A 21,820-nucleotide genomic window follows, 5' to 3' on the forward strand; every position below is an offset into this window, starting at 1 on the left:
GGTGGGTTCAATCCCACTACTTGGCTTTACGTCAAACTTCCTCATCGTTTTGGTAAAGGACGATTTTCCATACGCCATTACCACTCTTTCTCTTCTCAAAATGGTAAAGCCCTCATTAATTTTCTTTGTCTTCACTTTCTATCATGCATTAAATGGTTCCTACCTACCTTCTTCCCATTTTTGGTAAAGATGCCTTCCCAGCAAAGTATATTCCCTAAAGTGGGCTCAACAGGATACCAGTTCTTAGCCCTTTCCTCCCTCCATTAAACCACATTGTTTGCACCTCATTAGCCGTGGGACCTACTCCTTTGCATGGCTGGGATGTAGAAGGGCAAAGCCCAGACCTTACCTTACTCACTTGCTTGACTACTTTTGTCTTTTCTCTGATTTTGGTTTCTTTCTCATTCACACGTTTTTTGCTGCTGCTACTTTTGTTTTCTTTCATTGTGTCTCTTACTAGAGATAGATTTGGCTTCTTATCCTTTTATACAAAAGGATTTAGGCCTTTGTGGGCCAAATAATCTTTACTGGATCAAATGGGTCTTGGACCCAATTTGCCTTAATATGCCAAAGTCATTCTACAGAGGATCTGTATTCTGTTGCAGGCCACTTTCCATTGCATTTCTCTCTCAGCCTAGGCATAAGTCTAGGCTTTTATTTTTATTTCTTTTCTTTGGGCCTTTCTTGCTCTTTGGTCTTCTTGGTGGGCCTTTGAGCCTTGATTTTTATTGGGCTTTTGGGTATGAATTTGCAAAAATGGGCATAAACAAATATCATTCTCATAATTCTCTTCAAGATTTTCTTTTGTGTTAGTGAGCCTTCTTTAGAGAGATCTCTTCTCTTTGATTTCTAAAGAAATTCCCCTTGGTTTGAATTTATTCATGCAGGTATGTATTTTGTTTTTAATATTTTCTGAATAATATGTATATATGTTTGTTCTTGAAATTTTATTCTTTGCATGTTCATATATAGATCTCATTCTTTTGCATGATTTTCCTTTCTAAATCTTAATTCACATGTTTAGGATATGTTTTCTTGTTGATTCACATGCTCAAATATGTAGATCTAGGGTCCTTCACATTTTTTAATTCTTGGATCTTGCTTGTTCATAATTTTTAATCTTAGATCTAGGACTAAGTTGCTACTTAGAGTCTTAGATCTACAATTATTTCATGCATATGAGGTTTCTTTTGTTTTCTACATCAAAAATTAGAACTAAAGTTTCTTTTGAAAAATTAATTCCATCTCTCTCATAAAAACAAGATCTATATTTTTTCATAAAAAATTCATGGTTTTACATAATAAAAAATCAACATCTGGGAATCACCTTCCAAAACAGCGTGTGTAATTCCTAACTCAGCAGCAAACTCCAATACCCTTGCAGCAGCTAAAGCTTCCATCTCCATGGGAGCAAAAGCTTGGGAAAACTTCTGCGTGAGAGGCAACGACTAGACCTTGATGGTTGCTAATCACCACTCCAGCTCTCGAGCTATTAAACTCTGAGAACATTGCGCTGTTGAAATTTATTTTCAGCAACTCATTAGGTGGTGGTTCAATCGGGCATGGGGATGGAAACCACATACGTCTAATTCATGGATAGATTCTAATTATCGCTACCGCATACTTCTTTTGCACAATTACCAAAACAATAAGCAAAAATTTTAGGAATACTTCCATGAAGTTTATAGCAACCTGTACTACCACAGGTAATGATGCATTTTGCAGTACTAAGCCTTTCAAATTTATCAAGAGGAGGTGGGGAGTCTACGCGAGGGTGACTTAGAAAAAAGGTGGGGAAAGAAGAGAGAATGTGAGAGAGAAGTTGAGAGTGAGGAGGATGGTTATGGACAAAGGGAGCGAAGGCTTCATGAGTTTGTACTACAACAAGTCCAGGCATAATGAAAGCCATCATCATCGCCAGAAGAAGCATCATATTAAGATTTCCATTCATAATTTTCTCTGTATTATTATTATTATTATGGGCTATATAGAAGTTAGAAGGTAAAAAAGAAAAGAAAAAAAGAAGATATAATTTATAGGGTGCAAAACTATTTTTTTTTTTTTGATGGAGGGTCTTAATCCTTTTCATGCATGGCTTTTCGGAGAATTTAAAAGGTAGATGCTTCAACTCTAAATTAATTAATTCCTTTTTTTTTTTCTTTGATTAAAGAAATTAGTGATTCTTACTATCAAGTTCTTAGGTTTTCTTCTAAAAAAAAAAGTTTCATTAAAACAAAATATTTTCTTAAAATAAGTAAAGAATTTATTAAAGGAATGCGGTTTTTGATGATGCACGCAGCTCATGTTTCAAATGAATTTTAGTTTTAATAATAACTAGTAGCTAACCCGTGCGATGCACGGGCTAGTTTTAAATCAAATGTTAACATGTTCAGGTTTAAACATCTCTCTAATTTCAATTATTAAAAGCTAAATTGGCTCTAATATAAGATGAAACATGTAATATTATGAAGTAATATTAAATATGAGATAAATACAAATATTATGAAGTAATATATTACAATAATCATAATGTGCTCTTACATTTGGTTTAATAAGTATTAGAAAAGAACCCGTGCGATGCACGAGAATGCTACTAATTTTTTTAATTAAAAATAAGTAAAAATTATATCCATAATAGAAGGACATGAAATATCATTACTGTCCCAAAAGATGACACATACACCACAGAATCATTTGGTTGCTTGTTTAGCCAATCAAATAGCAAGCCATTCTTGGACGAGTTACCTGATTGTGTTACTATTGGACCAACTGGGTACACTGGTCTTTTTAATACATAACCAAATAGTTTATCATCTCTCAAAGCTGCAACTGTTTTAGGCTGAAGTTCCTCCCCAATAGTTTTTTATTTGCACATATTGGACAAATGTCCCAATACCATGTATTTTTGCTATGGCTTTTTTTTTTTTTTTTTTTTCCAATTTCATTTATTTCATGACTTCCACTAAATATTAAATGTATTCATTATGTCATTATGTTTAAAAAAACATTGAAGTAAAGCTATATCCTCAAATAACTAAATATAAGAGTTTAATTCCTCTCTGTTTCACACTACAAAAAAACTAGGCTTATAGTGGCATTTTTTTAGTGGCGTTTGTCAAAACGCCACTATAGGTACCTAATAGTGGTATTTTTTATAAACGTTGCTATAGGCGTATCTATAGCTATGTTCAGGAAGTCCTTTAGCGGCGTTTTAAAACAATGGGTTTATAGCAGTGTTTTTAAAACGCCACTATAGGTCTTGGTCTTACAAAGGCCTATAGTGGCGTTTGTCTTGGTCTTACAAACGCTGCTATAGGCCATTAAAAAAAAGAACTAACTAAAAAAAAATTAAAAAATTAAAAAAGGACCACTATAGTTTTAAAAAGGGCCTATATAAGAGGGGTTTTTTTTTTTTTTTTTTTTTTTTTTTTTTTTTTTTTTTTTTTTTTTTTTCGATTGGGTTTTTTTAGTAAGGGCCAGGGGAGAAAAAAGACTTATAGTGTTGTTTGACAAACTCCACTATAGGCCCTCCTATAGTGGCGTTGCACTTTTTATTTCATTTTTTTTTTTTTTTGGTTGGGTTTTTTTTAATAAGGGCTAGAGGAAAAAAGACCAATAGTGGCATTTGTCAAATTCCACTATAGGCCCTTGTAAGAGAAGGACCTATACTTGTGTTTGACAACTGCCACCTTTAAATAAAAAAAAAAACCAAATCCAAATCCAAATGTTTTAGCAGTTCAACAAAGAATGGCATATATTAGGAATATGCCTAGAATATTCTATGGCATATTCTAGAATATTTGAATTATATATATATATATATATATTTATATAAATGTATATATTATTATATATTTATATTTAAATGAGAGATGATACGTCCACAACATTTTCACAACAAATCATAAGTGATTAGTTGTGAATTTGAACTTAATACCAAGCTTACTTTTTTGCCCAACAATAACAACCAGTAACAACATGCCACTTAAGATTTGTTGTAAAAATATTGTAAAAATATTGTGAACATATCATATCTCTCTCTCTCTCTCTCTCTCTCTCTCTCTCTATATATATATATATATATATATATCGGAACTAGAGATTTTTTTTTTTTTTAAATAATGGACCTATAACAATGTTTGCAAATGCCATTATAGGTCAAAATTCAAAATTCAAAACCCACCTACCCCCACTCACCTTATCAATCCCTTGTCTCCCTGTAGCTTCTTCAGACTTCTTTTTTCTTTTATTTTTCTTTCTTTTTCTCCCTTATCTCCACTCCTCCATCTTTCTTCTTTTTTGTTTCTTTTTTTTTTCTCCTTCTTTCACTCTTCTTTCACTACACACTTGGATTTATTCTTTTCTCTTTATCTCCTACTTGATTTTATTTCCCCTATTTTATTTGTGGTGGTGTTAATGTTAGTGGGTTTCGGATTTGAAGATGGTGGTGCAACTAGTTAATTTTGTTCAAATTTGTAAATGGTGCTACTGTTATGGGATTTGTGATTGAAGAAAGAGTGCTATTGTCTTGGATACCACCTTCTTTAACAAACTACCAAGTGTTATGTTAAATGCTTCAGCTAGTCCATTTGTTGGGGGCATTGTACCTGGAGGAGTTATACTATTTAAAACCAAACTTGTTGCACAGCTCTATCATCAGCCTATTGTAGAACGGTTTGCCATTATCAGTTATGATATAACGAAGGACACCATACCGGTAGATCAAATGAGTTCGAATGAAATTGACCACCATTTCTTTCTTCAACTCCCTAAGAGGCACAACTTCCGCCCACTTCGAGAAGTAATCAGTTGTAGCTAAGATGTACAAATGGCCACTAGATGACTTTGGTAATGGCCCTATTGCGTCAAGCCCACATGCATCAAAAGGCCAAGAAGCTATAGTTGGGTGATACTGACAAGCTTCGCACTTCTTAGCATACTCCATGGAATCTTGCACCATCGTAGGCAAATAGTAACCCATTCGTTTGATCTTGTAGTGTAACTTAGGACCTGATTTGTGTGCCCCGCATATTCCAGAATGAGCCTTCTTTAAGGCTTGTTTAGCCTCCTTCCCTTCTAAGCAATGGAGAAACAAACCATCAAATGAACGGTGGAAAAGAGTGTCCTTATAGTAAATGAATCGAGTAGCCCTTCGTTGAACTTCAATCTTGTGGCATATATCATCCAGTAGTATTCCATGTTGAAGGTACTTAACGATCGCTTGTCACCAATCTTCTTTTTCAACAAGGCATACAAAAATAATGTTGGTTTGCTCTTCTTCTTCTTCTTCAACCATGAAAGGTACTACCCACCTTTGGGAAACATCAACTTTGATTATCTCTTCCTAGCTAGGATAATGCTCAGGCGGTAGCCAAATTAGCTAAAGCATCAGCTTGTCTATTTTCCTTCCTTGGTATATGCTCTAGTGTGATGGTCTCAAAATTTGCTAGCAACTTCTTCGCGTATTTGAAATAAGGGATACAATCTTCTTTCTTGATGTCACATTGTTCCAAGATTTGGTTTATAATTAATTTGGAATCCCCAAAGATCTCGAGTTGCTATATGCCCATCTCAATGGCCATTTGTAGACCAATAATTAATGCTTGATATTTGGCTACATTGTTAAAGCAAAGTTTACTTAATGAGAATGAGTATAGAAGTATTTGCCGTTGTGGAGAAACAAACACTACACCTGCCCCCGCTCCTTCTTGACATGCAGCCCCATTGAAAAAATCATCCATTGTGGCATTACTTCAATGTAAAATACGTCTTCATTCGAGAAATCATCAGAGAACTCTTAATCAGATGGAACTGGGTGATCAACAAAGAAATCTGCCATTGTTTGTCCTTTGACAGCTTTTTGTGGAATAAAGTAAGGTCATGTTGTTGTAGCAGGATCCCATCAAGCTATACCACCTGAAACCATAGGCCTGGAGAGGACATGTTTAATCGGGTTGCCTTTGCTATCAAATGGACTGTATATGCTTGCATGTAGTGCTTCGATTTGTCTATGGCAAAGAAAAGAGCAAGATGCGTCTTTTCAATAGGAGAATAATTTAATTCAGCCCTATTAAGAGTTCGACTCAGATAATAAAGAGCTCTTTCTTTCCCCTCTTCATTTTCTTGCTCCATAAGAGCACTTAGATATTTTTCTTGCACCGCGATGTATAGCACCGATGGCTTTCCTAGGATAGGAGTACCTATAATTGGAGGATTAAGCAAATATCTTTTTATGCTTGAAAAAGCATTGCTACAAGCCTCATCCCATTCGAAGTGCACATCCTTCTTCATTAACCTATTGAAAGGTTGACATCAGCTAGCCAAGTTTAAGATAAATCGTCATATGTAAGGGAGTCTTCCTTGCAAGCCTCTAAGTTCTCACAGATTCTTAGGCTCTGGCATTTTCTAGATAGCTTCAATTTTGGACTAGTCAATTTCAATACCGCGATGCCTTACAATGAAACCAAGGAATTTCCCAGATGTTACGCCGAAAGCATATTTGAAGGGGTTCATTTTAAGCTGATACTTCCTTAGGCAGTTGAACACAAATTGCAGATCTACCAGATGGTCTTCCCTTCATTTTTTTTAACCGCAAGATCATCAACATAACACTCAACGTATTTATAAAGTACATTATCAAAGATCTTTTGCATGGCCTGTTGATAAGTAGCACCCACGTTCTTTAGTCTAAAAGGCATTACTTTGTAACAGTGAATTCCCTTGGGAGTACAAAAAGCTGTAAGCTCTTTGTCTTTAGGATTCATTCAAATTTGGTTGTAACTTGAAGAACCATTCATGAAAGATAAAGCTTCATGACTAGTAGTGGTGTTAACCATGACCTCAGTGATGGGTAATGGAAAATCATCCTTGGGAAATGCATGCACACCCGGATTTGTCCATTCTTCTTTTTGACAAGGACAATGTTAGTGATTCATTCTAGGTATTACACTTAACAAATGAAGCCCGCCTCGATTAGCTTATTGACCTCGGTTTCTATTTGGGGGATAAGCTCCGGCCGAAAGTGTCTTTGTGCTTGTTTGACTGGGCCCACGCCCTTCTTTACTGCCAAATGGTGTAGAGAAATACTTGGATTAAGCCCAGGCATTTCTTTGTAAGTCAAGCAAACACATCTTTATATTCTACTAGGAGCTTAAGGTATCCTTCTTCTTCTTCAAGAGTGAGAAGTAAATTGATAAAAGTTGGTCGGGGTTCTTCAGTTGTTCCTAAATCGATTTCTTTAAGTTCATCAACTATAGTCTATCCTCAATCTTCCAAGGCTGGGGTAGCTTCATCGACCTCTTCATTGCTTGCTTCAACATCTAAAATTCTTCTACTGTAATATGAAATGTGGATGATACTCTTCAATTTACTCATTGTGGACAAGTGATTGACTTGCTCAAGTGAAGGAATGCTATTGCGGATATCATCATTAGCTTTCTCCTCCTTTTGAACCTCAAAGTTTATTAAGTTTTGAAAGCAACTATCAATGGGCCTTTACATTGCCCCCCAAATGATCAAAGACTGATCTACATGCAAGAGTGTCTTGATTTTAAGTTAAGCAAGCTGTATTTAACCTGTCAAACACTGTGATTTGTGACCATGAGGCCTTGATGCAATCGAACATCAAGATGCACGATGAAGAGTGATCTTTTCTTTGTTTTGAACTTTTGCCGACCTCCACTGTTATGTATTGGGAACTTGAAGTGTTTCTTCTTTTCTTGATCCATACCTGAGCTGGTTGTTCTAAAGTATAACCTAATCCAGTCTTTGGGATAGGAATTCCATGCCCTTCAAGCCGCATTTTCCTTTGTGTTTTGCTAAGGCCATGCACCTTCTCTTCGGTGACTTCTAGAATTAGTTTCCCAGACCACACGAATCCATTTAGTGGCTTCGAGAGCAAAGGATTTGTGGATGAAGTTAAAGGCATGGCATGATTTTCTTTCAATATGGCTACATCCTCCATTGTTAGCTTTGTAGGAGGCTTTCCTATGTTTATTGTAGATTGAAGGCATTTTGCAAATGGTGATTGTCCTTTCTTGCGGCATGATAATGGTACATAACAAAGGAATAGAGGGTTGTTGGAAGGCGTTGAAATTTCCGCTCTCACTAAATTACTAGTAGATTCACTAGAATGATTATTTCCACATTCTGGACCTTTTTTTGGTGAAGGAATATCCTTTCCAGTGATGAATTTAACATGCTTCTTTTCACCCTGCTTGCTTTCCATGGACGGGATCTCAACTGAGAGAATTTCATTAGGAATGTCATCTTCTACATAAAACTTTGCGTCAGCAAAGTGAGCTTTAGTCTCAGTAAAATGTTTCAAGTCGGCATTGATCTTTTTTATTCCACCTTGAAGGAACTTGAAACAGTTATGCAAAGTTGACGGTACTATTCTGTTTCCATGGATCCATGGACGTCCTAACAACATGCTGTAGGTTGTCTTGGCATCAATGACATGGAACAAAACGTTGCTTGTCAATTTTCCAATGATTAATTCCAAGTGTATCATGCCGATCACATGTTGTCCTCCTTGGTTAAAACCTTGAATGACCAAATGACTATACGATAATTCCTCCATAGTAAGACCAAGTCTTCTCATCGTCATTTTCAATAGTATATTAACAGCTGAACGTCCGTTAATGAGAATACAATTGATCTTTTGTTCATTAGCATAACCAGAGACATAAAGTGGACGATTGTGGGGCTTAGAGCCTAACAACAGATCCTCGTCAGTGAAAGTTAAGTTTGGAGAGCACGCGCAACATTCTTGGGTTTGTTGAAGTGTGTTGGTATAAGGGGTGTACATCTCTGGCTTTTCAAGAGATTGGGTGAGAACTTCTCTTGATGAGGTGGAGGATTGTAAGGGTTCAACTTCATCAACCTAAGATTGGAGTTCCTTTAAAGATGACAAAGTCTCATCTAGACCACCATGGTCAACCTCCTTCTCTTCGTCATGATTTTCGTAACAAGAGACCATGTGAATAGCTTCTGCTAAGTCATTTTGAAAGAATTTTATGGGGAAGAATTCTTCCAATGTGATGAGATTTCAAAGTTTTTGGGTTTGTTCCGAATCGTCATACATTTTTGTTCCCAGTCTTTCTTGCCTTTTATCGTTCCTTCCTCTTGACCAAGGATGAATATGGTTTTGTGTTCTTCTGGACTCCTGGGTGATCAAATGAAAAGGGAATTCTGGTCTTTTCTTCCATTTCCTGCAAGTAACCATCGTCCAGCCCTCCTCCTCGTCCATTGTTGACCTTTATCATCATTTGAGTTATAGTAAGATGTTTCTTGTGAGAGCTGAACTTGAACAGGTTCTAGAGAACCAAATTGGATAAGTGTGGTATTTGCCCCCTACTTAGTAGTCGGACACATGCAACTAGGTAAGCAAACGTTGCAAGGTTTGACTTGGCAACATCATCAAAATCCAAGTTGATTTTCCTTTCTTTGGCTAGCTTTATGATGAGTTCCTTAAGAACAAAGCATTTTTGGATTAGATGGCTTATGTTGCGAAGATACTTACAATACTTTTGGGTCATTAATTTTCCCTATCTCTTCTAGTTGTTTGCATTCTGGCAATTCAATTAATTTCAGCTTGAGCAATTGTTCTAGCATTTCGGGCATATCATCATCTGGGAAAGGACATACCTTTTGTTCCCATTCCTTAAGTGACGAGCGACACATTTCACGCCGTTGGCCTCCTTCAAACCTCTTCTCATTAGCCTTCACATTTCTTGTCGAAATTTTGACTGGGGCAGAGTTGATATTCATTGAGTCTTTGATGTTACTTTTCGCATTCCTGTCATTCTTCCTTATTTCCCTTCTTTCTTTCCTTTCCTCAGGTACAAGAGGTTTTGTATTTCCATGGCTAGAGATACTCAACTCCATGTCGTGCGCACGAGTTGCTAACTCTTCAAATGTTTAGGGTTTTATCCCTTAAAAGATGTAAAGAAGTCCCTAATGCATGCCTTGGATGCACATTTCTATAGCCGAGATTTCAGAAAGTCTATCTTTGCAATCTAAACTCAAAAATCGCCATCGATTGATATAATCAACAACAGACTCATCCTTCCATTGCTTGGTATTAGTAAGCTCCATCATGCTTATCGTGCGATGCATGCTATAAAATTGGTTGAGAAACTCCCTTTTGAGTTGTTCCTAATTGTTGATTGACTCAGATTCCAAGTCAATGTACCAATCAAATGCATTTCCCTTGAGCAAATTGACAAACTGTTTTACAAGGAGGCTTCCTTGAGTTCCTGCATTCTCATAAGTTTCTATGAAGTTAGCAATGTGTTGTTTTGGATTGCCCTTCCAATCAAATAGTAGGAACTTAGGAGGTTGGTACCAATTTGGTATTCCCATGTTGTCGATGCGCTTTGTGTAAGGTTTTGAATATATGAGGGAACTAGTGGAAGAACCCCCATACTATGCTCGAATGGTATTTGTTATCTTGTCTTGCAGTTGTTGGAGAGATAACAAGGCCATTGAGGTGGAATGTCCCCGTTGAGGAGCGTCTTTAACTCCTTTTCCATTATTAACCCTAGCATTTTCTCCTTTCAAGGTAATGTTGGGCGGGTGCTTAAGGTTAAGACTTGATTCACCCGAATCTTGTACCTCCAGTTTGTTCATCAAGGTTGCAATTGTGACGTCCTTATCTTCAAGTGTCTTTGTAAGGAAGGCGACTTTTTGTTCTATTTCCATCATCTTTTCTTCCATGGTAGAGGTGTTAGTTATCATCACTGGCATGACCTCTAGATATGATGGAGAAAATGATGAAATAGGATGAATCAAAGGTACTTCATTCCTTAAGTTTCTCATCACGGGTGAAGAGTTGATAGAAAAGGTCTTTGTTGTGGATGATTCATTATCAATCTCCAAAACTTTCGAGAAAGATGAATCCTTAGTAGCGACTTTCTTTTTTGCAAGAAAGTTCAGAGAGATGATAGTATGAACCTTGCTTTCTTTTGTTGGTTGGGGTTGAAGTTGAGCGAGAGCTTTAGATCGATTGTGAGTGATTGGGCCGGCATAATCATCGACAATGTAAGCATCAACCACTGATTTTCGGACATTCTTGCTAGAGGCCATCGAAGCTGGTAGCAAAATGATGTTGAGTTTCTTTTCTTTTGAAGGAGAAAGAGATGAGAGGTCCCACTGGGCATGCTAGAATTTGTAGACGACTAAATTTCTAGTTTGAAATAAATCAAACAAGTAAAATAGTTTCACAAATGCAAATTTGTATTGATGAATATGTGGTACAATTCTCTGAAATTACAAAAGAGTGATCCTTTAATTCAATCTCCTTGAAAGACTTGTTGATTGGAATTGTAATAATGTGATTTTGACTCGAACACCAAATATCCTTCAATTTGGTTGAAGGATGGATCGAAGACCCTTGAAACAGAATTACAATGAATCTCTGGCTATGAGCTTGTTAGAAATTCTTTGTTCTTCTTATTTTTCGTATGTTCTTCGTATTCTTCGTCTTCAAAGGTTTTGTGGTGGAAATTCTTTGGGGCTTTTAAGGCTTGAACCCGTAGAGATTCACTAATTTACGGTTTCTTGAAGTTTCTGGAGGCTTTTAAGCTTGATTCCAGTAAACTTTATGATTTAGGAAGGTAGTTTGGATGGTTTTGCTTCACATGTTCTTCAATTTTAAGGTTTAAGCTCTTGAAGGCTTTGAGGCTTGATTCTTGCAAAGTTTCTGTACTTCTGAGTGCTTCTGAATCTTCTTTGATGTTGCTTGTGCTCTGCATGTCTTGGTGTCTAGAAATGCCTTAGGAAGGCTTCTATTTATAGGAGCTTGGGGGTGGGTGAGCAACACGTGGTGAAGTCTGATTGGTGACATGTGTCACAATTTTATTGGAGGAGCTTTAAGACTTTTTCTCCAATACACATGGCATCTTTTGATTGGCCAAAATGTCTTGATTTTCAAGGTGACACATGTCAACACCCGATTGGACTACTTATGTCATTGCTTACATGCACCGGGCTGCTTATGTCATTGCTTACACACGCTGATGTGTGATTGGTTTTTTTGATGCATTTCCATTTCAACGACACTTGACAAATTTCTATTGGTTTTTGAATAGTGATAGCAAAACCTAGTAGTAGTACGTGGCTTTTTATAATTGGCCGTACTTTATGGATTTGGTAGTATGATGTGTCAGCTTGTGATAGGTCAGAAATTTTCCCTCTCTATAGGGAAATCTATGATTTAGAGCTTTATTATTATTTTTTATTTATTTATAAAATTTCAACATATGACATTGTGTTCTTTATTATCAAACCAAGATATCAATTGATTTTTGGTGTAGGCAAGGATTGAACTTTAGATTTCTTATTCAACCATCAAATAGTTTACCAATTAAGTTAACTAAACCACGTGTATGATTTAAAGCTATTGTGGATACTTTTTGGGTTTTGAAAATCTTTGGACCTATGTAAGTACTTATTCCAAAAAGAAAAAGAAAAGGAGCAAAATTCATTATTTTAGCCTTATAAATTGATAAAATTCAGCCCACAAAATTAGCTAAACTTGGGCCCACAAATTCCAGCATGAGAGTTCCTTAGCTGGGGCTAAATCCACCTATCTTTTCTTCCTTTCATTGTGTGGATCAAGCCCACGCATGAGAAACGGACCAACTAAGAGCATCTCTATAAAGTCAATTTAGCAACCTATTCCCTAAAAATGTTTATGTAGCAAAGAAGGTATACCCAAAACAAATTGAGTTTGAGCACTGTAGCTTACACTTATGGGCATTTGGATACCGCTTATTTTGCTGAAAATTGAAAATTGAAAACAATAAATTTTTTTTTTTTTATTACTGTTTACACTAAAAAACACTGTTCATTTGCCTATTTGCATTGTTCATGTCTCATGTACAATGCACTAGGTGCTGGTCCAAAAAAAAAAAAAAAAATGCTGAAACACAAAGCGCGTGGATGTGGACGTGATCCAAACGGTATCTTTAAAAAAAAAAGCTTTTTAATATGGGGTGTTAAGAAAAAAAGTAGTATTTTAATATGTTAATGATTGTGGTTGATGTTTATTGTGTTGGATATATTATTTTTTTGTGTTATTTATATTATTTTAATGTGATGAATATTAAATAAAATCTTTGATGTTGGGTGTATTATATGTGGGATGTTAAAATAGATAAAGTAGTGATTTGAGTTTCTAAAAGCTATATTTTTAGCAACCTAGTTGTGAATGTGCTAAAAAGGAAAAATTTATGAAGTAGTAAAAGAGACATTTCGCAACAACTTGGGCTTGATAAAAAATCTCTCAAATAGGTTTGGAGCATCTGTGAGACCCAAGAGCCCTTGTTGAGTGCAACATGTAATGCATGCGTGTTCATGAAGAAAACACATATATGCTCAATAAATACTATCACCCAATACAAATTCTTTCTTATAAGGGTCCTGTTAATGTATGTCCTTAGTGCATTCATTAACAAATCCGTTTTTGGAAAGTTTTTATTAGGAATTGTAAAAGCTGTCAAAAAGTTTGACAGCTTTTCTAATTCCCTATAAATTTTTTCCAGAAATGGTTTACTAAAGACATATGTTATCCAGAAATGGTTTACTAAGGACATATGTTAGTAAAATCCTTCTTATAAATAAGAGTCATTCATCATTTAATGATTGCTGTCCCTATCCCTTAAATTTAGAAAATTAGGAAGACCACCGTGCACCCTTGGTGCAGTGGTCACTCCGTAGGTATAAATGCTTGTGGGGTGTGGGAGGCAAGGGATAGGGTTTAAATCTCCAAGAGGGAGTTTCACACACATATACACTTAAATTAGACTAAAGTAAAAATTCTATCTTGTAAAAAAAATAAAAAATAAAAAAATTAAGAAGGGTGCATTCTTTTTAGGGAAGTAAATTTTGTCGTCCATAGTTTGGCATACTGTCCTTTTTTAAAAAAAGTCAGATGAAAGTCAGATGAATTTATCTTTTTAAGGGAATACATTGCTCAAATGTTAATGGATGTTAATGTTCACCAAATATTCCTTTCCTCTCACAAAGGGGTGGGGAGCATGCTCCCCTAGTACGCAATAACAGTCCGCTAATTCAACTCCTCAAACTAAACCCGGTCATCGAGGAAGTCTAATCGAATTTGGACAAATCGCAATCCCACAAAAAACCCCAAAGAAGCTTCACTGTTCACAGGTTGGTGATATTCTCCGCGCTTATTTCGATATTAACATTTTTAACACTGCATGCATTCTTAATTTCCGCTGAGATAGCCATTCATTATTATTCCTCCATCATACTCGTTCTGCACTCCCCTGCCATCAAGGTGAATGTTGAGTTATTTCAGAGTTGTTTTAGTGTCAAAAGGTTTTAGACAACTTTCTTCTGTCCCAACTGTGTCCAGGTCAACAAATTCTATTACTCGGTTACACCTTCTCCTCTTCCACTCTAGGGTTTAGAAAATCTTCCTCATTAATGCACTCAATTCTGAAGAGTTTCAACCCTATTTATTGCTATCTCAGGTCAAATTTCTTTGTTAGATGTACTAAGATGGAATAAGCAGCTTCGGACAGTTATTTTTAATAGGCTGTAGGTAGCTTTTGAATGAATTTGTGTTCCTTCATATAAACTTGTATTTCTGCTCCTGTCTGAACTCTCAAGCAATTAGAAAAACAACCTGCAGGGTTGTTCTTTTTATAAGAAACCTACATATACAGGTAACTAATCTAGTAAATAAAGTGGCTGAATTTGTATAATTAGTCATAGGTTAACACTTTTACTGAACGAAAATTACTAGTTCTCCATTAGAGCACTATATTCCTCTTTGGATAGAAGAATACTTTTAACAGAGACCTTGTGTAAAATCCATAACATTAACAGCAGTGAAATACTTAACAGCCTTTTTTACATTGATCATTGGATACAGAAATGAGTGGCTACATATATAAATTTAAAATTACAATTTACAAATAAAGAAAAAAAATTGTAAATTTACTACAATCCTTATTTTCAAACAATTGTCCACAAGTAACTAAAACAGAGCTAGAAAGATCCAAAAGAGACTTTCCATGTTCTTTCAAAATGCTAGCCCTCACAAACACAACAGCCATGACTCAAGAAAAGTTTCATTTGGCTTTCCGTAGGAACAAAACCACATGGTGGGATTATTTTTCTCAGGGATGGCCTCGTAATCACCATCCAAGCAACAATATCAATATTCACATTGTCACACCACTTCAAATTTATCTCCCTCAATTTTCTACAGTTCTTCACCACTTCTTTCACCCCTTTTTCCGTCACATTCAAGCAGCCTGCCAGATCCAAATTCAATAGCCTGCAACTTCTCTTTCCTACCATTGCCAAAGCTTCATCATTAACCCCTGATCCTCTTGCACTCAATTTCTCCAATTTGGAAACTTCAGAGTCTATTGCAAAATCCGTAATCGCACTAAAATAGTTTATCTCTAAGTGCCTAATCTCACTGCATCTCTTAAAAATCTCTTCAAAGCCTTCTTCTGTGATACCCCTACAAGAGCTTAAATTGAGCACCTGTAAATTGGGGCAGATGGCCACAAACCTTTTGATACTTTCGTTACTCAATTTGCCATTTTGAGCCAAATTTAGAAACTTAACTTGAGGGTTCACCACAAATTTTGTTGGAAATTCTTTTTCGCCTAGGTTTGTCCTCTCCATATTGATCTCATTCAACAAAGGACAATTTCTTGTGAGAGTAAAGAAAGTCGAATTGGTCAGTTTAGAACAAAAGCCAAGGTTTATTGAGGTTAACTTAGAAAAAAACTTTGACAATTCATTTATGTACTGATCAGTGAGGAAATTCACTCCTTCAACACTTATCAAGCTAAGAGAATGGTACTTACTCGATAGCAATAATAATCCAGCAAACGTGAAACCATGGCAACGAGCAAGAATGAGTTTATTTAATGGAAGACACGCTTCTACAATTGAATTAAGCAGTTCATCTGAGACAAATGAGCTTGACAAATCAAGATCGCTTAAAACCTTTGCATGTAGAAATGACTCTTTGAAAACATCATCCACAGACGGAAACCCAATTTCATTTACCGCAATGGACTTCAATCCAGGACTATGGCTAATTGTGAAAGCAATAGCATTTTGGGTTATGAAAGCGCAGTCTCGGACCGCGATTTCTCTAAGTAAGACACACCTAGATGACAAGTGGATGAGTGACTTATCAGTAATGAACTGATTACCTGAAAGGTCGATCTTGATCAGATTATTGAGCCTCGATGACAATTCTGAAACTCCTAAATCAGTCACAGGCCCCGAAAATGTTCCTGAATCCTCTGACCCAATTGAGGAAAAGATGTTTTTGTGCTCAGGATAGCTGATATCAAGCTCTTCAAGACGTGGAAATGACGCTGCAATAACAAATAGATGAATGTCCTGCAAAAAAGAGACCTTGGAGCAATTCAAGCTCTTCAAATTCTTCATATTTGAACCCAATACATGCAACCCATTCAAGTGAAGATTCTTCTGGTTCGAAATATTCAGAGCTTCGAGGTCCAATTTGGATTTGGCGATCAGACAAAGAATGCTTTCGAGGTCTCCATGGAACCCACAGAAGTCTAAGTTTTTGAGATGTCGGAATCTTCGGAGAAGTCGAGGAAGGAAAGGAGTGGTTTGGTCGGAGACAGTGAGGGTAGTTCGGAGTTGATTGGTGAGAACAAGAAAGTGCTTGGAGACCAAAGAGAGTGATTCGAAGTGACGGTGGTGGTCGAGGAGGAGATTGAATATGAGTTCCCAACATTCTTCTGGCAAATCTACATCGATTGCTAGCGGTTGTTGTTTCACTTCAGACATCGTTGTTTTCAGTTTGGAAAGAAAGTGGAACTGAAAGAGAGAGAAGGGTATGTGTTTGTTAATTTGTACGTTTTCTGGTGAGATGGGATATTGGGATTTGGGAGAGAGAGAGAGAGAGAGAGAGAGAGATAGAGAAAAGATGAACACCTGTGGCGAGCAGAGGAGATTCCAGTTTAGCTTAGGTGTGTTTGAAAGGAAATAATTGCTTTTATTACTTTGGAATGTTACTTTAGCTTTTGTGGGTTCCACAGCGCAACGGCCTGATCTCATGTTATGAGTCATCTATTTAATTTGAAGATCTACGATAAATAATTTGAATTTCAAACGCTCTTAAGAATTCAAATATTGTCTTTTGACTAGACTAAAAGCCGACTGTGAATTCCACAACAATCACAATTGTTTATACATAGATGCTGTTCGGAGTGAGCATTTGCGTTTACGAGATTGTGTTTTCAATTTTTTTTTTTTATTTATTTTTTTCTTGCATATGAACAGTAACATCACATGGATTTACTGTACAGGAGACAAAAATCATTGTTCATACACTAAAAAATATTAAAAATAGGTCCCACGATACTATTCACATATTTAAAAATTATTTTGCTACAGTATTTTCAGTTTTCAGTTTCAGTTTCAGCAACAATAAGTTCAATCCAAACAGACTTTATAACACTATTTTAGAAAACTAAAATTAAATTAATAATTAGGATGAAAAAGGGAGTTTTAAACTTTAAATATTACAAATATTTTAAGCAGTGTCAATTAATTAAATTACAAAATTCTTGTCATACAAAACACTATTTGAGCTAAAATAAATGTATATGAAGCCCAAAAAAAATTACCCAAGTTGGATTAACAACCTATTAGTTAAAATAAATTTTCTCTACAAACATATAGACAAAGTCATTATCAATATATACATCAAAATTAATATAAGGTTATAAAAGTTTTACCATCATTCATTCATTTATTTTCATTTTTTAGCGATAATTCACGTTTCTTGTACATTTTGATTTATATTTAACAATTACATGGAAAACGAAAACAATGAGGATGGTCAAATTTTGGTACCAATTATATTCCAAAAATTGGCATTGAATTTGGTTCTGAACAAGAGGCATATGACTTCTGATGAAGCCAAATTCATCAGTTGCTAGGTTCATCCAGACGGAATCCAACGTGAATGAGTCTGAGACCTGCAAGAGAATAACAATAGTGCTCATCTCCTTCTGGTCACTGGTGTAGTGCCTGCCAATGAGCTTCTGATGATAAAGTCAGATATTGATTGAGAGAGATAATAATAACTGAGAGTGTATTTCAATGTGTATGGAGGTGAATGTGTGTATCTGTCCATATGAATGTATATCAACAAACCTTTGCTTAGGTTCTGAGATGGTTTATATGGATCTTTGACTTCTCTAGCCATTGGAGGCCTTTAATGGTGGTCTTAATGGCTCTTGTAACGCCTCTGATGGCTTTATGAGATGATTGATTACCTTGCCAACGGTCATGTATACGTGTGCATTCGTTGGTAATGGCTCATGCATTAAATGCATATTTATGACACTTTGTTCATCCAACAACACCTGTTTGATTGTTAAACCTATTTGGGTCATCCAAAGGATTCTCTAGACGAAGGTAATTTCTTGGTTCATCATTTGCCTTATTAGAGATCGGAACTTTTTTGGGGTGCTCTCAATCAAAAGAGATAGGCATCGACACCTCTTTTTTGGGGTTTTGTAGAGTCGCCACTTATTTTTTATTACAAAAAATAAGAAAACTACAATATACAATTTGCATATCTAAAATACCTCAAGTTTCATTGATTGAATATGTGAATACAACTTGGTAGAAGAACATGTTTTTGGTCCTAAATACAATCTATGTAAAAAAATACAAGTTTTGGTCCTAGATACAATCTACTAAAATAAAATAAAGACAAGATACTATTCTATGAACCAAAACCTATGGTTCGTGGGTTAGGTTACAAAATGGGAAGGTGTTAGGCACCCATTCTGCTCAGACAAAGTCCGGTCTTCTAGACTTTAAATGATCAATTAAGTATCCTTAAACAGTGATATACAATAGATTATGAAATGCAACATGTTATGCAAGCTTTTTAGATCTATGGCCAAATGTTATTTAAAGACTTCGGACCTATATACTCTTCTGTGTTAAGAAATCAGATTTGATATTTAATATGGAAAACAATGTTAAAAAATAGATCTGATACCAATTTTTATAAGAAAGATTTTTGATGACAAAGTAGAGATTAGGAATCTAATAAATTTTGGTGAGAAAAACTGAGATCTAATTTTAGCTAAGAAAAAGATGAATTTTTAATGAAAATTTGAGATATGATTTTTATTTATAAAAAAGGATGAGTTTTAAAGAAATAATTTTAGATTTGATTTTTTATTATAAAAAAGAATGATTTTTAAAGAAAGTATTTCAGATCTAATTTTTTTTTATTATTATTATGAAAAGGAATGATTTTTAAAGAAAGGATTTCGGATTTGATTTAAGAAATAGAATGATTTTTAAAGAAAGAATTTCAAATCTGATTTTTAATTAAGAAAAAGAATGATTTTTAAAGAAAGAATTTCAGATATGCTTTTTAATTAAGAAAAAGAATGATTTTTAAAGAAATAATTTCAGATTTGATTTTTTATTAACAGAGAACCATAGATCTAAGATTATATCATGAACATCCTAAATCTATATGATTGAACATGTGAATCAAACAATCATGGCATTTTTTATGATGGAACAAAGATTCAAAAGAGAAATCTTATCAGAAATTACTGTTCACATATTAACATGGAAAGTATAGCTAGATACACATGCTAATAAAAGGAAAGAACACTCAAAATACATATTAATAAAGGAGTAAAAGAAATACCTGCATCAATTACACAAACAAATTCTACACGGAGAATTGCTTTAGAGTTAGAGAAAGTGAATCTCTCTGAGTCCTAAAGAATTATCACTTAATAGAAAAGAAAATCTTAAAGTCAGACTTCCAGAGTTTCTTTAACATTAAGGGGCTAAGGGGTGCTGAATCTTGGGTGGTCTCCTCTATTTATAGAGGTGTATCTGCTTAAAAAAATAAGCTAAGGTTGTTTAGAAAATCAGCAGATACGAATTAGGTAAGGTTTTATACCTAAAAACTAAAATCTGATAGGTCTAGACCTGAACTAATTGCATATGGGCCTGATTTACAACTGGTGCCAATCGGCATTGTGGAAGTGCCGATTGGCACTCCTCATTGCTCGACCCAATTTCCTCTTCTTGTACGTTTTGAACACTTTTTTGGGTGTTTTTTAAGCCAGGAATCATACTTGGATGTACTTTGAACTTGTATTCTTAATAAAATCCATTTAAACTTGATAATTAAATGTTTAAAAATAATTATCTCATATATAATTATCTTAAAAACTTAATCAAAAATCCAATTTCAACATTATTAGATTATTCCATTTATTCCATCAAAACTACCAACCAATCACATAAATTTATTTAATTATTTTCAATTATCAACCAATCAAAATTAATTTCAATTAATCACATGTGATTAGTTCCGCGTAAATGAATGTATGCAGAACATGAAAACTTGATCTTGTGATATCGTTCAATCTAACGGTCCGATTTGAGAATCAGGCATATTGTCGCGATCGTTAGAATCTCAAGATCATTTTTATGATATGTGATGGATGATTTAATGCATGAAATGTAATTATAATTTTTGGGTACATAGAACGATCATTTCAGTCATCTTCCAAGATTAAATTATGAGTGCAAAACTAAGTGTCTACAGAATGCCTCTCATTGTTGACACAAGGGTTGTTGGAGTCGCCACCTAGTTTTTGTAATGGTCTAGGAACCATATATATAGCATCCTTTTCGAGGAAGGACATTTGATCTTACTACCAGAGTATAGGTTCGGAGTTTAGGTATGCTCTTGGGAAGGTGTTAGGCACCCATGATCACCCAACCCTAAGGTTGGCCTTCCATCATTGTGTCTTATGTCTTAACCCTATTAAAAACTAATTCAACATTTGCATTCTAAACTCACACACATGCTAACATGCATCTAACATACAATCATGACATCTTTATCCGAAAACACATACTTATCTATAAAGCAATAAAGAGCCAAACACATACAAGAAACCTTAGCACGTGAAACCTTATCATATATCAAACAAAGCAACCACCCAAGCATGGCAACAAGCATATCATCATGAAATCATGGAAACCTTTAGGTTCAACACAATACAAACATGTTCATTACAAAAGATGCGTATTCATGTCAAAACATGACTTACCTTTACTTACCTTGTAGCACCTCAGCACCTATGGCATCATGAATGGGCATGTGAATGCATGTTGATGTCATTAAAGCAAGAAATAAACATGAAACCCTAATCTAAGCATGTTAAAGACAAACAAGAATACAAGACAAAGGCTTAGGTACGTATAAACATGTGAAAAAAGCTTAGACAGAGGCAAAACATGTGAAACAAACAAAACAAACAACATAAGGAATCTGGATTAGGGTTTCTGGGCAAGTACCTGCGTACGCAAGATTTAACCTATGTACGCATGCTTATGGCAGGCGTGCGTGGGACTCATTCAAAACCCTAACCCAGAAACATGAAACATAAAAATAGCACAAATAAAAAAGCCTAATTCTAACAACCTAGCATGCTCAGAACATAAACAAAACTATAAAACTAATCTAAGAAAACATGCATAAACCTAAACTAAGCAAAGAAACAAGATTAAAATAGAGAAGAAAAACATAAAAGAGAAAAAGAAAGGGTTGAATCTTGATACCTCAAAAAGGAGTTCTCAAGCTTTTATTTTGATCATTCCCCTCAGTTAAATCTATCACATTAAATAAACACGTGATTAGTAATCTTAAACTCAAAGGATTGGGGCCAGAAAAGGTTCCAATCAAATAAAATTGACTTGAGGGTGTTTTGTGAAAACCTCC

General features: G+C 35.3%; 1 protein-coding gene across 1 annotated transcript; it reads right to left on the bottom strand.

Moving 5' to 3' along the window:
* Nucleotides 1-14,867: 14,867 nt before the first annotated feature.
* LOC126725826 (uncharacterized) lies at nucleotides 14,868-16,982 on the bottom strand. The gene has a single exon (XM_050430797.1). The coding sequence runs from the start codon at nucleotides 16,819-16,821 to the stop codon at nucleotides 15,064-15,066; it is 1,758 nt and encodes a 585-aa protein (XP_050286754.1). The 5' UTR covers nucleotides 16,822-16,982; the 3' UTR covers nucleotides 14,868-15,063.
* Nucleotides 16,983-21,820: the final 4,838 nt, after the last annotated feature.

Source organism: Quercus robur, chromosome 5, assembly GCF_932294415.1.
Source record: "Quercus robur chromosome 5, dhQueRobu3.1, whole genome shotgun sequence".
NCBI classification, from domain to species: Eukaryota; Viridiplantae; Streptophyta; class Magnoliopsida; order Fagales; family Fagaceae; genus Quercus; species Quercus robur.

Bases quoted from the DNA above. Each gene is read 5' to 3' on its own strand.
- LOC126725826 (XM_050430797.1), bottom strand. From the start codon at position 16,821: ATGTCTGAAGTGAAACAACAACCGCTAGCAATCGATGTAGATTTGCCA.